We start from the raw sequence: 17056 nt of genomic DNA, 5'->3' as shown, positions 1-17056 counted from the left end.
ATAATATTGTCATACTGGAAGTGGTTTTAAACTGCTCTCAGATTTAATATGTTTCTTTTAATTTTGTCTCTGTTGTTTATGAATGTAAATTGTGCAGCACCCTGAATCTACATCTGTGTATACAAGGTGCTTTACTGATAAAATTGCCTTTCTTATAAAAAAATATATATATATATGTCAAATAAAAGATGAAATCAAATGTACTGTTTTGTGCCCATTTTTCTTGGGCCAAAGTGCTCAAGCAGCTGCAGAACAGTGCATTGTCTAACACAACAACAACCAACAGTACACAATGACATATTGAGTAAATCCCACGATAGAAGGCACCTGCCCGTAAAACCCTAAAGTTCCCAATATAAGTAGGTAAAAGCAGAACATATAAATATCAAAAACAGAACATGAATTATTTACTATGGCGTACTGTGTACTACGTTTTGAGTACTTAATATATACTACAACTGATCTTAAAGTACTGTATGATCATCAACATGATACCTTGATTATTAGATAGATTTCTATTTTTATCTCCAATCTGAAAGTAAAACCAAATGAATTTTGATTTTATTTCGATGGGTATCTTTTCCGTTATCTGAAGTACCGTGGTTTGTCCTGCAGGGGTCGTCGCCACCCGGGTCTCCCTGTCTTGACTGCCCAACAAAAACAATGTTGGCCAAACACCCCCTCCTCATCGTGTTGGGGGGGAAAATGGCGGACAAGCGCTAAATCCACACCAGAAACAAACACACACGTTGCAAAGCGAGGTAAACAGACACCGGAGCGGCGTCTCCTTCTCTGCCCGGAGGGGGCCCTCAGCGCGGAGCCCGGGTTAGCCCACCGGCTAGCCTCGGTGCGTTGGTACGCTCCCGTCTTGCTAATGTGCATATTTACAATGGGGTTGGCGGGCTAGCTTTAGCCGCCTAGCATGCTAAGCTAGCAGCGTCCCGGGCAGTGGGTCTATGTCTGTGTGTAGCCTAGCATGCTGCCCGAGGTGTCTGAGGTCTGATCGGCTGCTTTTATTCATCTGTCTCGTGTTGTTTACGTCCCCGCTGCTCATGCTAACGTAGCGTTAACCCCTGGAGTACACGCGCATGGCTGCTGTCATGTGTGTGTGTCTGTGTGTGTGTTTGTTGGGGGGGGGGGGGGCTCCCATGTGTTGGCTTTGTGTTTTGAATGGAGCTCGGCGGGTTTAGGGGGGAAATGTGGGGGTTTGGGGGGCACTAGCATGTTTTTTATTGAGACCCCCTGATCTCTGCTAATGTTCCCCCCCCCCCCCCCCCCCCCCCTCTTTCTGTCACCACCTCCTCCTCCACAGACCGAGCAGGAGGAAGGAGAACAGGGAGCGGGTCGCTTTAATTCGGACGCCATCCCCCCCTCCTCCACCCTGGCCCCACACCCCCTCGGCGGAGGAAAAAAGGCGCACTTCTATAGAAACCAGAGAAATCACCCGGAGAGGAAGAAGAGACGCTGCGAAACGGCGATGAAGGTTTAAGGTAAGACGCGTTGTGATGGTTTACGTGAGGAGCGGCATGTGTTTGTGTGTGTGTTGTGTTGTTTTCCAACTTGTTCTCGCACTTTTCTTAAAAACACACTCACAATCTCCTGCACCATCATTTCACAGGCTGCGTTAGTCCAATGCAGAACTGTGTACAGCTTCAGTTCTCTATCTTTAAATCTGTATTTATATTCGGTTACTTGTGTCTTTCAATCAACTTATACTTCAAATAGTTGTACTGTTTAAATCTCCATTAGCACATTACTTATTAACAGTGACAGCTTTGTAGTAATTCTGCTGCAGAGACTTTCATCTCACTACTACTCGACTCATTTTGACCTTTTGTTATTCTTATGCTCTTGTGTTTGAATGTTTTGTGTGATACTGGATGTCTAAACTTTCCTCTGGATCATTACAGTATCTATCTATGTTTCTTTTTATCTGTGTATCTTTCTTTGGGCCGATGGTTAACAAGTGTGTGTGTCATTTTATTCCTGACATCGTTGTGTAGATGAAATCTTTGTGTGTTTTGTGTGTGTATTTCACATCATCTACATTGAGGGTTAGGGGCCACGTTGGGACACACACACACTTGTTTACATCGCTCTGACCTGTTGACCCGGGTGTTGTGTCTGAGTCTGTGATGTTGGTGAGCCAAACGTCTGGGTGACAGAGGTCATGCAAAACATGTCACCCTCCTCTTAACCCTTCTGTCACCAATTGAGGATGAGAAAGAAAACAGATTTATTTCTTAATCTACGACCATACTATATATATCAAGTTTTCTATAGCTCTGGGAAAAATAAATGTTTTAATATCAGTCGATATTGGGAAGTGTTTCGATATATATTTGTTACATTTAATTTGAAAAGCAGATTTCTGCTCCTGATTGAAGGTTGTGGTTTTAACTCTACTTTATGGGCAGAGAATAACAAACACTTAAAAAAAGAAATGGCTAAATATTTACTTACTACGTTAGATCAATGATATGTTATCACTGTACTTAAGCCATAAATCAAATTACTTTGATTTGGACTTTTGTTGTATTATTATCGATGAAAATTATATATATTATCGGTAACTGTCAGCTTGAACAGTCACAAGAGAAAGTATTTGAATCTTGAAATTAATCTTTAAAGCGTAATAAAGCACATTAAATCCATATGAAGTGCTTTGCTGGCATGACCTCGGGCCTCTTTGTTGAACTTGCTCTTGCGTGACGACCCCCCGCCTGTCGTGAGGAAAGAAATCCAGTGATCTACAATAGATAACAGGGAAAGCTCTCTGGTTTCTCTTTAAACTCACATGTAAAGTTTACATGCAGCTTTTATCAATAGTTTAAACCTTAAACATTTTGAATGGCCGCTTTATTCCATCAAAAGGAAATATCCCTCATGCTTTATATCATTTTAAAATCATTTTCCTAAAATTTAATCTGATATATATTTGTTTTCTTTGCAAACTTTCTCACTCCACTGTACGGTTCATGCAGCTATAGCATATATTTTTTTCTATATATTTCTTTATAGAGCGGAGGCCACTGTTGCATCGTGAGTGTGGTCAGTATTGTTGGAGCATGAGGAAACCCGTACCACAGAAAGGTAAGAATTGATTCTACATCCATAGGCTATAAGGATTTTTTTCACAGTAGCTTCCGGGAGAAAGTTTGACGTACGACACAAGTATGACTCAGTTTAAATTCACCCATCCAGCCCCCCTTTGTTGTTCCCGTGTTGGCAGATTCATACATTTGCTTGTGATAGTCCTGGAATTCCCGCCTGTGGCAGGTATTGCGAGGTATTGACTGACGAGAAAATCACCCATAGTTGAGAGCTTATTCTGTCTGTGTTGGCTCCTCCAGCTATAGAGTGGAAAGATGCCAGAAGGATCAAGCATGCCCGGAGCGGACGGCCCTCCCGGGTGCCTTCACAGTACCAAGGTAAATAACCCACAGCAGCCATTGATGGATGAAGTAACTGAGGGCAACACCACAGATTTGATCAGTGTTTTATTTAACATCGAGCCTAATTTGCTATGAATATTAATGATAGGTTTAAAGCCTTGTGTCTATTTTTTGTCGTTATTCGTAGTTCAACCAACTATTAATCAAACAAGAGTGTATATATGAAGTGTTTCAGCCTGTGGTTGTTCTTCTACAGGACATTTCAGCTGGGAGAAATACTTGAAAGAGACCGGTGCTGCTGCTGCACCTGCTTCATGCTTCAAACAGGTGAGCACACTGACAACGTCCTCAACAGAATGTTCTCTGCTCAACTGTTTGACCTATTTGTACAAATGTTTTCTCCCCCTTGCCATTACATTTGCTCAACAACCGTTATCTGTCATCGCCGTCTAGAGTCCCACGCCTCCGGTTAACGAGTTCAAGGCCGGCATGAAGCTGGAGGCACAGGACCCGCGGAACACCACGTCCACCTGCATCGCCACAGTGGTGGGCCTCACGGGGTCGCGGCTGCGGCTGCGATTGGACGGCTCCGACAACAAGAACGACTTCTGGCGCTTGGTGGACTCCTCAGAGATCCAGCCTATTGGCAGCTGTGAGAAGAGTGGAGGCATGCTGCAGCCGCCGCTCGGTGAGGACACGTGGACAAAATATAGTTTCTCGTACAGTCAGGGAAAAATAGCTCTACTGATTTGACTTCTTTTTTTTTATTATCTTGTCCACTAGATGTCAGTGAGATACAGCACAGTTTATGAGTGTGTGATGTTCCGGCCTATAAATAACTTCCTCCTGACACAGATTATCAAGCCACCTAGCCAGGATGTCTCTGTACTGAAGAGACAGAAGAGCGCTCTGTCTGTGCTCAGACTATCATGGTGTTGATCATCTTTAGGGCTGTAAACTTTCCATGCTTTTCTTTATTAAATTATCTGATGATTATCTTCTTAAATAACTGTTAAGTCTATGAAATGTTAAATATTTAAGTTTCTGGCAAAATGCACTTTATCAGCTCGTCACAGGCACATTTTCTGCCAGTTGACTTATTGATTAATCATTGCACTTGTATTAGCTTTTCCATGATTTATCAATGCCAGCAGGATCACCATGGTGAATACACAAACCTCAGTTATGACAACTTCTAACGTCTTGTGCAGGTTTCCGTCTCAACGCTTCCTCCTGGCCCATGTTCCTACTGAAAACACTAAATGGAGCTGAGATGGCACCGTCTCGCATTTTTCACAAGGTACCTCAACACGCACTGAAAAACCACTTGCTGTCATTTTTCCCAAAGAAGACATGCATGTTTATTTTCTGGTAATCACAACTCATTTATGGGTCTTAACCAGGAAGTTAAAAGTGGCTTAAAAGATGAAGTTAGAAGATGAACATCATGCCTCTTAATGTCTGTTAAATGAAGAAAGCATATCACCTATAGTGAATGCTCATATGCTAACATCAATACCTGACTCCTTTCTCTCTCCGTGTTCCCCAGCAGGAGCCTCCCGCACCGGAGCAAAACTCCTTTCAGATGGGCATGAAGCTGGAGGCGGTGGACCGGAAGAATCCCCACTTTATCTGTCCGGCCACAGTGGGTGCGCTGCGTGGTGTTGAGGTGCTGGTCACCTTTGATGGCTGGCGGGGGGCCTTTGACTACTACTGCCGCTACGACTCACGCGACATCTTCCCCGTTGGCTGGTGCTCGCTCACCGGAGACAACCTCCAGCCGCCTGGTACCAAAGGTATGAACCTGAACAGTGGGTGAGAGGTTTTGTGAAGCAGGGTGTCAATGTGTCTGTTCAATTAACTTGCATTGGCCAGTATGATTCTTCAGAAATGTTTTCTTTGCTTTATTCATTTTCATCAAACAGCTTGAAAGCGTGTTTCTTCTGTATTTCAATATTTCATCTCTTCTGCTTTGTCTTGTTTTTCACAACATAACACAACACTTAGTTGTTTCTTGTAAAACCTCTGGCTTAATTTGCACATGTTATGTGCTCTGAGGTCTCTGTCTCCCACTGTGATACATGGAGGTATTTTTTTGTGGTGGTCACAGCCATGAGAAATGGCTATATAAAAGAAAGCAAAGACTACTAATGTTATGTGGGTTCACAGAATGGTTTGCTGGGAATGAAAATGATGGGACCACAGTTCCCAGATCCCAACCTAACATGTGATTTGTAACTCTGGTGCTATTGTGTTGTTTTTTATACCAACTACGACATTATTTAAATGGGATGTTCAGATCTACCTTTAGCCTCAGTGCAGCCTGTGGTTCGGCTTTTAACGTTATTGCGAGTAAAAGGCCAAAACAACCGATAATGACAAGATAATTATTTTCACATACAACAACTAGTCTGACAGATATTAAATGTGATGTTACAGTTAAAGTTCCTGATCTCTCGCTGTGGGACACATGTGGGATAATTTGACTTGTGTGTTATACTGCGCTCCCCATCACCTTCACTGAAACACTGAATGAGGGAATATCGTTTGAAGAATGTTGTTTGATTCCTCCAGCAGAGCTGTACAGACTTGGAGAATCAATGTCAGGGCCCATTGAAGCTGTTCTGCTGTCACCTTACTAAAATGGTACAGGTTAGCGTCTCCTTTCATTTGTCACCCATCTGCACATGACTTTGTCGCAGCAGACACTTAATTACCAGTCAACCATGATCATTTAATTATGTCATTTTTATACTGCACTGAAAAATTGCTTTATTCTCCCAAATGTGCAGAATCTAAGAATTAGTTGTGCAGCAAATCCAGTGTTCAACAGGTAGATGAATGTTTTCTGCTCGCCACCCAGCACTTCAGTGACAAACAGAGCAAACATAGAGATGTAGTATTCTCTGTGAGCACATTGATTCAACTTATTCTACTGGAATTAACTACAACTTTTCATGGTATTTCTGGAGTTGGTCTGAGCCTCATGGTTAACAGTGTGATACGAGCACACAGCAGCCTGAAGGCATCATGTGGAGCAGTTGATCAAGACATGAGTTAACTATTTGTGTTTTTTTTTATGTGTTGAAGCTTTTTCAAAACATCATGTTCTTTTGATTTGTTTGAAGAAAACAAATCAAGTATAAAGTAATCTACTTTGTCACATGTTGCTGTCAGCAGGCCTGTGGTTGAGTTCTCCTTTGTGCTGTAATCTGACAGAAAACCATACATACGCCACACACTGCTTCTTTGTTTTCACATTGAGCAAAGAATGTGGTTTTCCTGTCTGTGAGTTTTGGTGCAGGACCAAGTTCCTTGAACCAGAGCTGGGACCTAGAGGAAACAATTTGTTTAAAAAAAGGACACAAAAGGGAGAAGTGGATACAAGGGTTATCAGCCGCAAGGTCAACCCTGCTCATCTGTTACAGTCCACAGTGTGTGAGGGAGTGGAAAAAGAAGGAGAGAACCAGGGAGGCAGGACTCGTTTTATGAAGGCCTGGCACTCGCCCAGTTGGCAGAGTGGGGCCGTGACGTGGTTGAAATGAGCCCCGGTGCCCCCTCAGCAGGCCTCCCACTGCCACCCGGGCTAACAAGGTCTGATTAAACACCTCAGGAGAGAACGGAGCTGTGAGAGGAGGATAGAAACAAAGAGAAAAGACAGACATGTTGTAGACAGTGAAAGCTGGAGTGTTTACATTGTCAACAGATGGTGGGAGAAGGGAGGGGGAATATAGGCAGAAAGGCGGAGCGAGTGCAGAGGAAGAGTGGGAGAGGAGGAGAGGGAAAGAGGAGAGGGTGAATCTGAGGACAGCCGCGCAGGCAAACCACACTCTTTAAACTTTTCTTTGAGCGCAGAGAGGTGAGTAAAGATGAATGGAATAACAGGAACGCCGTCTCAGTGATCGGATATAAGCTCTTGAGAGGATATCTTGCGACTTGAAGCCGTCGGCGGCGGCGGCTTTGTGAACTCAGTGAACTCGGGTTCTCAGAGGAGAGGGAGGAAAACAAGGGTTGGCTTGTTAAGTGTTTGTTTGGCTGTATTTTCAAGTGCCGCCTCTGATCAATGAACATGTTACCTCGAGCTCCGCGAACCTTTCAAACATATTATCCAGGATCCGTCCGATCTGTGGAAGATCAATCAGACGTCGTTTATTTCTTCTTCTTTTCTTCCTGAGCTTCCTAGTGGCTCCCTGGTGAAAAGTGGCAGCAGCCGGCAGTCTGAGCTTTACATTGATTGCTCTGCCTGTAAAAAGGTGTTTAATAAATACACCCCCACGGGCCTGGACCTGTGTTAATGAATGTTGCCGCTCCTCCCGTCAGTTGTGGGTTGATTCGGGATGAATCGGTGCACTTAAATTCATACAATGCTTGTGTGTGTGTGTGTGTGTGTGCTTGCAGGTGCATGTGAATCCAGCTCTCCTGGCTTTTCCTTTTTCCTTTGCCGTTGTTATTGCATGCACACATTCTTGAGTATTTGCCAGCTGCCATGGCTTAAATCAAGCACACAGCTCGTTGGTGGGTTTTTATGTATCGAATGGCGTCTTAATGTTTGTCTGTGGTTTATGTGATTTTTTTCTTTTTCAAACGCTTGCATCAAAATAAGTGTGTGTGTTGATGGGTTCGACTTTGAGAGATACCGTTTAATTTCTTCCTCGCAGCTGTCAGCAGCATGCTTCTTTATTAGGGTTTATTCCTCAAGCTTTTAAGTTGCCTCCTTTTTTATTCCAGCCATAAGGGACTTGAGAGCAGGTCAAAAGAAAATCATCTCTGATTGCCTCTGTACCTTCCTCTGATGCGGCTCATGTCTGTCCTTCGCATCTTGTCTAATATCGTCCCGTCCTTCCTCCGCTTCATCTTCCTTTGTTGGTTGCTATGGATTTAAACCCATTCAATGTCTTTCACAGCACTTCGGTGATATTTTTTACCCACAGAAATGAATTTCTCCATTTACGTTCAGTGTTATCACTCTGAATTTAGCCCCACAGCTCCAGTAACAAGGAGTTTATGTTTCCCCCCTGTCTGTTTGTGTGTTGGTTTGTGTTTGTGTTAGGTGAAGATAGCGGTTTGGTTGATAGACTCTCAGACTCTCAGGGAAGAATTCATGGATCTTGATGAAATAAACAGACCCATTTACAGAACTGATCTCTATCAGTGTGTGTGATATTTGGTGCAGGACTTCTGGCCCTGGTGGAGGAATGTGCTCGACTGAGAGCCACTGTAATACTTTGTCTGTTTTCTCTTCAAAGAAAAAGTATTGGGATGAACATCAGCAGCGAATTGTGCAATACAGGGATCATGATTAATTACTTTTTTGTGTTTTTTGTCCTTAATCCATGAAGAAGACTCCTATATTCTTTTATATGCAGATGTTTTTTTTTCTCCCTTTTTCCCATTCCCGGTTTTATAATCATTTCCCTCTTTCTTGTGCTCTCTCTCTCTCTCTCTCTCTTTTCCATGCAGTAGTGTTGCCTAAGAGTCTTGGGGCATTAGCAGATGGGAGTGTAGAGACTCCAGCCATGCACCCCACCCCAACACTGGGCAGACCCCCGGGTCAGAGAGGACGGAAGCCAGGCCGGAGGAAAACCAAGGTCACAGTTCCCTGGGGTCAGAAGGCTTCAGCGTTGGGACCACAGAGCATCCAGCCGAGCAAAGGCCTTGATCCAATAAAGATCCCCAAAAAACGAGGGCCCAAGCCTGGCAATAAGGTAGGAGTGAAGCGGTTTGAAGATCACATCAGGGACAGACGGTGTGCTGAAATTGAGGGGTCAGCGTACCCAAATTATAAAAAATACATTTTCTCAGGATATCTGAAAATGATGACAGAATTAGGAGTTGGCCCCTTTTGACTCTTGTCTCCTTTGCTCTTTTTTCCGTAGCTGAGCTGGGCGAAGAGAGCTGGCTGGCTGGAAGATGCCATGGCTGGCCCGGGACGGCCGGCGACAGTCCCCGGGCGAACCAGGGGCAGACTGCCGGCCAACTGGACACAGACGTTAGCGCTGCAGCAGGCCCAGACTCAGGCACAACCCATCAAGATCCCAAAGAAACGAGGGCCCAAGCCTGGCAGCAAGGTAGCTGCGCAGTGTTTAGAAACACAGGCATCACTGGACCACTGGAAATTACATCACAGCATTAGGCTGCTATTGTGTTTACTTTTTAGACACAGCAAATCACCTATTAGCAATTCAAAAGACAGAAAACTGTTTTAAAATATATTGTTGATATATTACATATATTATTAAGATTTTTTCATTTATTTCTTCTCTGAAACATCATTTATTTATATTAAACCTTGTAACATTTAAAGGGTGGTTTATGAGATAAAATATGTAAATAATAGAGTCAGGGTTAGATGCTTTATTCCTCTATGAAATGTCCTTCACATTAATGAACAGCAATAATAAATCTTTGACATGTCTGAATGTGTGTGTGTCTGTCTCCAGAGAAAACCTCGCGTGGTACCTAATCCAGTCCCCACGTCTCCCACCAGCAGCACCCCAGAGCCCGACACCAGCACTGTGCCTCTGGACAATGCCACCATCCCAAACTCTGCACTACAGGCTCCCACAGGTATATGATTGTCCAGAGACCGGGACATGATTATTGATTTATTGATGGGTTTTCCCGTCTGGGACGTACGATACATGTTTGAGACTATGACGCATGCTGTCATGCTCACACAAACACACTGCCACTGGCTTTGTGCTGTTTTGGCAGCAGAACAGAAATATCACAGGGACTTACGGCAGCTTGAGTTCACCTGACACTGGTGGGAAAGTAGAGCAAAATGTAAAACCTGTCTGTTGTAGCTGCCAGGGTTTCTGTGAAGTTGAGAAACCTGGCCAGTACCGTGAGTAATAAATAATAGGATATTAGAAATCGACTCAGTGGTGATTTAATAGATGTTCTAAGTCATACAACCTCCTTCCTTTATTGTTCTCTCCTGTAGTTTGTGTCTACCTTAACAAGTACGGCAAAGTGGGACTCCATCTGGACCAGCGGCGTATCCAGCAGCTCCCGGACCACTTCGGGCCAGGCCGAGCGTCCTCGGTGCTCCAGCAGTGTGTCCAGGCTTGTGTGGACTCCGCTCACGACCAGAGCACCGTCTTCTCTTGCCTCAAATCCGGCCAAGGTGGTGAAGTCATTTCCGGTAAGGATCACTTGCTCATGCTGTGCTTTCTGGCCCTCACTCCATCTCCTCTTCTTGCTCCCTGCAGGTATTTCTACATTAGGAGTTATTGAGTCTGGATCTTCCGTATGGACGACGGAGGAGATGTAATTTAAAATAAATGTATTTTACAGAAGAAATGAAAGTAAACATAAACAAAGTACAACACTGTGGAATCCAGGGGAGAGAAGCAGAGACCGTCTGAATCTCCCAGACCGAGTCCTCCGATCAGCCTCCTTCAGAGAAAAGCCTGCTCAGAGAGAGTCATCATGTTTATAATTACCACGGCCATCACTTACCATTACATCTCTCTTTCCTTTTTCATTGTGGAGACATCTTTGTTTAATTATTTTCCATGAGAGCATAATGTGTTGTCAAAGAACTCAAAAAGCTTGGTATCCCCAAAAAACGCCTCAACAACAATGATCTTGTTGAGAGTAAATCCAGATGTTATTGCTACATCAAATGTGAGATCCAGAAAGCTGCAATTAAAAATGCCGCTCTCAAATCACCGAACATGTCAACTGAACAGCCTGTGATCTTCTCTCTCTCTGTGTCCGATGCAGCGTACTTCGACGAGCAGCAGCACACCCTGACCCTGCCCACAGTCAGCAGCGTCACCTACGTCCTCCGCTTCCTGGAGAAGCTTTGCCACAACCTTCACTGCGATGCGCTGTTTGGCAGCCAGCCTGTGGCCAGAGGAGCCCTGCACTACAACAGTCACACGTACACGACAGGTCAGCGCTCATGCTGTGTTGAATACAAATGCCGACAGCAGCGTTTAATGTTATTCTCATTATAAAATATGATGGCTGGGGTGTGCCTGTTATGAAGCATGTTTAGAAAACCAGCAGGTGCATCATACAGCTTCCAGATCGCACATTTGAAAATAAATAAATCAGGCTCACATCACACAGTATATATTCCCCTCTTCATGTCCTGATGAACCTTGGCAGCAGTGTATCTGTTTAAAACCCTGCACCTCACATTGTTTATCAACCATTAACAATTATAAGGGAAGCCATTACAAGTGTAACTATAACAAATGAATAGTCAGCATAAGCAAACTCTTATTTCTTTTACCAATCATACATTAACTATGGGTGTGATCATCCCATATTTCCCCTCTAGTTGTGCAGTGGCTCCATCTATATTCTATTCTCCTCAAAATACACAAATATCTTTAAGTATTTAAGTCCTTTAAGTAAAGCGTGATACTGCATCAGCAGAAGTCTAGATGAGTTCAATCGATTACAGTATGGTTCCCTTGTCTGTGCCTTCACGGCCTCTGATCTCTATCAGTGTTTGTTGCTTCCTCCACACATGCTGGTTTCAGAGAGGAGAAGTTTTGGTGACAGCCTGACGACGGGCCCGGGCAACAAGAGGTTCCTCCAGAACTACAGCAGTCCGTTACCACAGAAACTGGCCAAAATCTCCCGACACTCCACAGATGGTAGGATGCACCTCAGTCTTTAAAAAACTAAACTCCATCCATCATCAGTCAAGTCATCACAGAACGACGTCAGAACCATGTTTGGATTCTCTTAACTACTTTGCTTACCCATAATATCATAATAATACTGTATCATCTATTTTAAATGTTTTCTTTGATTCCACTGTGAGAATAGCAATTATTAATTTTCTATTTATATGTTAGCTGCTGTTCACTACAATTTACAGAGATAGGTCCTTAATTAGGCCGTACCCACTGTGCTGGCTCATTATACATAAGAGGCTCCTTACTGGTACATTTCCATTTTGTAAAATGGCTTGAAAACCTCTTTTTCTGATGTTTTTTTATTAGTGGGGTAAATATGAATTAGAAAACCACATAAAACAGACGATTTGTTTATTTGTATAGTGTTTGTTTATATAATCAGAGGCTCTTAACTCTATAGCTGCATCAATTTTAATGCAGGACATTCTACTCTAACTATCGAGGGCTCTGGGTTGTCCAGTAAAGCTTTATATAATCATATGAAATGTGCTGCTGGAACAGAAGCGGCTCTTGGCTCAGGAGCGACTGTTATTAAGTTGTGGGCCAGGAGGTTAATAATTTAATCATCTTTCAATTTCCTTAGATTTTAATTAAGTTAATGGGATATTTGAAGAGATTTATGTTAAAGGGTAATATCCCCTCCAGTCTTTACAGAAGGCCAGCAGACTTAAATCACTGCAGCTTTCTGTGAGAGTTTCAGACTGTGAAATATGTCTGTGGATGAAGTCAGTGCTATGTCACTATTTGAATCATTCTGTATTTACTGTTTGATTTATTGGCTGCTGTTCTCAGTTGTTCCGTGGAATTGTTTAAGTGTCAGCGTGTGGATTTATCTCACTGAGCTGTTTCTGCCTGCCCTGTTCCCAGGTGAGTCCTTCATGGAGAACAGCGTCGCCGCATCCGAGCACTTAAAGAAAAGCCCCCTCTCTCCAAACTCCACGGCTTTGTCCCCGGGTCTCAGGTCTCCCAACAAGCTGCTGCATCACAACAGCTTCACAGGTCGGAAGAGACACTGACACAAGACACACGGTCACATTTCACTGCTTCTGTGTTAGAACTGTAATCATCCTCAGAGGGAATCAGATCAAAACTGACGTACATATGAAAACATGGATGAAGACGTGTTGTGAGTGGATTTATCTGAATATTTAAGATAACTCTGCTTATGGCATTTTCCTTACAACCAAACAATCACGTGATTCACATCAGAAATATGATCTGCAGACAATGTTTGCTCATATAGATTTGATTGAATGATGACTTGTGTAGTGATGATAAAGAGCAACATTCCAATGAATGATGCTGCTGCTTTTTCTCTGATCAATCCTGCAGAACGTCTGAATGACTCTGATACGAATGAGCTATTAATAGGGTTTAAGTTTTAGAGTGATAATGATGCATTTGAGCACTTGCGTCATTTCTTGTGAAGAAAATCTTTTTGTTGCATAAGTTCAATATTTGCAAAACGGATTAAGTTTACAGAAGCGATAGTTAGAATTACTTTTTGATGGCTACAGACAAAGATACTGGTTCTATTTTATTGCATTTGTTGTGTGCACATGTGGATGTGTTCCAGTTCTTCATGTTTGTGTGTTTGCATGAATGGTCCGTGCAGTTGTAAGCTGCTTGCTCAGTTTGTGGATCCTGATGTAGCACTGAAAAGAACCAGATGATATGACCAACGATTATGAATTTTACTTTTTGCTTCCTCGTGTTCAGGCAGTTTACGGGAGAGCCCGAGACCCAGTGGTCAGGACCCCAACCTGTGGACGGTGGAGGACGTCATGAAGTACATCAGAGAAATCGACCCCGTGCTGGCACCACACGCCGACCTTTTTAGAAAACATGTAACTTTTTTTCCTGAAACTTAAAAACAAATTATATCACACAAGAAAACCTTTTCGGATAAATAACTTTTGTTCTATTTAACATCTGCTAACATTTCCCTCCCTCTGCTACAGGAGATTGACGGCAAAGCACTCCTGTTGCTGCGTAGCGACATGATGATGAAATATATGGGCTTGAAGCTCGGCCCCGCCCTCAAACTCACCTTCCACATCGACAAGCTCAAGCGGCAGTGAGGGGGTCGGCGGACCCGCAGCAGCCTTCCAAAGGACTACGCTCCAACCCCACCTCCCCGATCTAGGATCAGTATATTATGCACTACACATTGGACACATACTGACCACTTACATGTAGCAATGTCCATCAGACCACCACATCTGGTATTACACACCCCTGTCCTGACCTAATCCAATGAGGAATGTTTTATTTTGTGTAGCACAATCCAGCCCTAAGGCAGCATGGGATACGTAGGATCACCCACTTGTCCATCATCTGTTTTGCATTTCAGTATAACTTGAAGAGTCAAAGTGGCCATTTAACTGTAAAAGGCTTTTTTTTTTCTGGGCCTGCTTTTATTTTGTTACATGTATTCTGTACATAGGTCATATTTTGTATTTCATGGATATATGGATGTATTTTTGCCTCGTTGTGTTGGATATGCTCAAAGAAAGAAAAACCCTAAAGGAAGAAAAGAATTAACTTCATTCATCCCAGTGGTTGGGAACGCTTCTGATTAAAGTCTCAGTTTGAGGCACGACTTTGCAACAGCATCAATATTAATTATAGGGAGAAAAAAATGGTTTTATGAAAAGAAACTTTTATTCTTAAAAATACTGCCATGAGGAAATCTGTTTCTTTTGTCTAATTCTGGATGTTGTTTACAATGCCTTGTCTCGTCTTTGTTATTTGTACTTTTTTAATTTTTTATACTATATTATTAGAGTTCCTACGTGGAGAACCCTATCATAATTAACATTGTTCAATAAATATATAATAATTAAACTGGTGACTTCCTCTGGTGTGTGTGTGTGTTCGAAGCCACAACTTGTGGTTACATCCTGTTGACTCTCTTCTGCAGTTCTCTATTTAATATCCCTCATTTTTTTAAATACAATTAATCTACAAGACTATAAATCTCACACACAAATTAAAAAATTGTTTTATTTTTAAGTTTAAATCAGCTAGTCGTTTGAATATTGCACATTCATTCATTCATGTGTTTTATTTTGGAGCCCTAGTGAGTCTTCAATTTACAGGAATAGGCCAACAGAGGGCAGCACAGGCCTGTTTACCTCCTTGCAGAGCTGTCTCCTTGCTGTTTCTCCTTGGGACAGTGTCATGTTCTGCCATAGGTGTCCACAGCTCCATCTGCTCTGCTCAGCATGATCATATCTGAGATATTTTTATACCATGTAAAGGTGATTTCTCATGGTTGTTATTCAGGCGTTTCAACGTCAGTATTTCTCCCATATGTCGTCTTTTTTTGTTATTATTCTTCTCCAGTATTTAAAGACCCTCTCTTTTATTATGTGTCTCTATCGTTTGTGTTGTTCTTGTGAACGTTTTGCTGTCATTCTTTCTGCTGGTACGTGTGTGGGCTATTGGGCTTGTGGGCGAAGAAATAACTTGTGTCTCACTAAAGCACAAGGCAGAAAAAAAACCCACATCCTCTAAGTCAAAACAGGAAATCACAACATATACAGGCTTGAAAACAAGTGACTGAACCCCCCCTGATTGTAACTGATGAGGATGTGTGTGTGTGTGAGCGTGTGACACATGCACACACACAATGGGTGCTGTGCTTTGAGTGTTCTGCTCAGACACATGTGACAAGGCTCAGGGCTCGTGGCTGATGCCTGTGCTTCTTGATGTGTAATAGTAGCCAAAGTGTTGTGCATGAAGCCGGAGCTATTTATAGAAGTAACAGCTCCTGGTGCCGCATATTGTGTTTGCAAAGGTTGTGAAGCCAGTTTTCACTTCGGATCTTAAACAGGTGTCGCTCTGGTTTTGCTGATGGTGCAGCAGGAGGAAAAAGCATCATGGTGAATTTCCAACATTACAGTTTTTGGCCTATGTAAAAAAAAAAATCCAGGTTAGATAATCATCACCGTTATGTCCCAGTGTGCAGTGGTATTTGGTACTTGGGGGAAGTCCAAGCTTTTATATTTTTCAACATTTCTCAATGCACAGCCCCTGAGTCACCTGCTGTGTGTTCCCCCAACTGTCACACGCACACACACACACACACACACACACTATTAAGAGCGGGGGAGACAGTTTCAGTGTGTGTGAGAGGAAACGGATCAGTCAGAGCTGTGAGAATAAAAAACACAGCTCTCTCAAGTCCTCGCTTCAGGTGTCGTGCTGTAGCATCAACATGCCATTACTGTCTGCAGGAAGACCACGTGGACAGAGAGAAGCTGCTCAGTCCGCCCCCTTCTCTCCAGCTGAATTCCCAGCATGCCCTTGGGCAGTCATTGGAGGTGGAGATGATTCTGAGAACTCGGCTACAGATTAATTCAGCTGGATTTCTTTGTCAGGTTGATGTTTCGATCGTTTTTTCCAGACTGTGCAAAGTCCTGGTTTGGAACACATGAGCAGATTTGTCTTGGTTATGTATCTAGTGCCTGAAGGAACTGTTCAGTCCATGGAGGTCATGTTTTTGTTTGAGTTTGTCTGTTAGCTGGCAGGATCACGATTAAACTACTAGACTGATTACCAAGAAACTTAGTGGAAAGATGCAATATGAGTCAGGGAAGGAACAATTAAATGATGGTGCAGAGACAGATCAGAGAGTGGATCCTGGAAATTATTTAATATTAAAGCATTCTACACCATATTTTCAAAAAATGCTGGCATGTTCATGAGACTTATATTTATCCAGATCTAGCTCATTTAAATGTGGTTTCATAAGGGACTGGTGGGCCTTGGCGGAGGAATGCACCCGTCTACTTCAAAATATGTTAATCCTCAAGGATGCAGAGCTAATTATTTTGAGGACATGAAGAGAAAAAAAGTAAAATGGAGTCGCAGAAGAACTGTGACTTCTCCGGGAACAACTGGTCCCCGAACTGTCCGTGTGTTTCTTTACTCGGAAAACTATGTTTGTAACACATGACACCGACGGCTACGGATTTGTCTCAAATCAAATTA

General features: G+C 43.0%; 1 protein-coding gene across 4 annotated transcripts; it reads left to right on the top strand.

Annotated features, from left to right (window-relative positions):
- The first annotated feature begins 655 nt into the window (after nt 1-655).
- On the top strand, nt 656-14909 carry LOC133965044 (polycomb protein SCMH1). Of its 4 annotated transcripts, none has more exons than XM_062399424.1 (17): nt 656-761; nt 1313-1490; nt 3022-3093; nt 3354-3431; nt 3652-3722; nt 3849-4083; nt 4607-4695; nt 4945-5191; nt 8856-9100; nt 9272-9463; nt 9836-9962; nt 10342-10542; nt 11127-11297; nt 11897-12013; nt 12926-13057; nt 13778-13905; nt 14020-14909. In XM_062399424.1, exons 3-17 carry the CDS (start codon nt 3069-3071, stop codon nt 14137-14139), a joined length of 2178 nt encoding a protein of 725 aa, XP_062255408.1. In that variant the 5' UTR covers nt 656-761; nt 1313-1490; nt 3022-3068; the 3' UTR covers nt 14140-14909. The 4 variants fall into 4 exon arrangements, with proteins under 4 accessions (XP_062255408.1, XP_062255409.1, XP_062255407.1 ...); XM_062399425.1 differs by having other exon boundaries at nt 685-855; nt 4948-5191; XM_062399423.1 differs by having other exon boundaries at nt 686-847.
- Nucleotides 14910-17056: the final 2147 nt, after the last annotated feature.

Source organism: Platichthys flesus, chromosome 11, assembly GCF_949316205.1.
Source record: "Platichthys flesus chromosome 11, fPlaFle2.1, whole genome shotgun sequence".
Classification (NCBI taxonomy): domain Eukaryota; kingdom Metazoa; phylum Chordata; class Actinopteri; order Pleuronectiformes; family Pleuronectidae; genus Platichthys; species Platichthys flesus.
The sequence above is the reverse complement of the archived record's forward strand: the minus strand, read 5'-3'. Positions and strand labels throughout refer to the sequence as shown.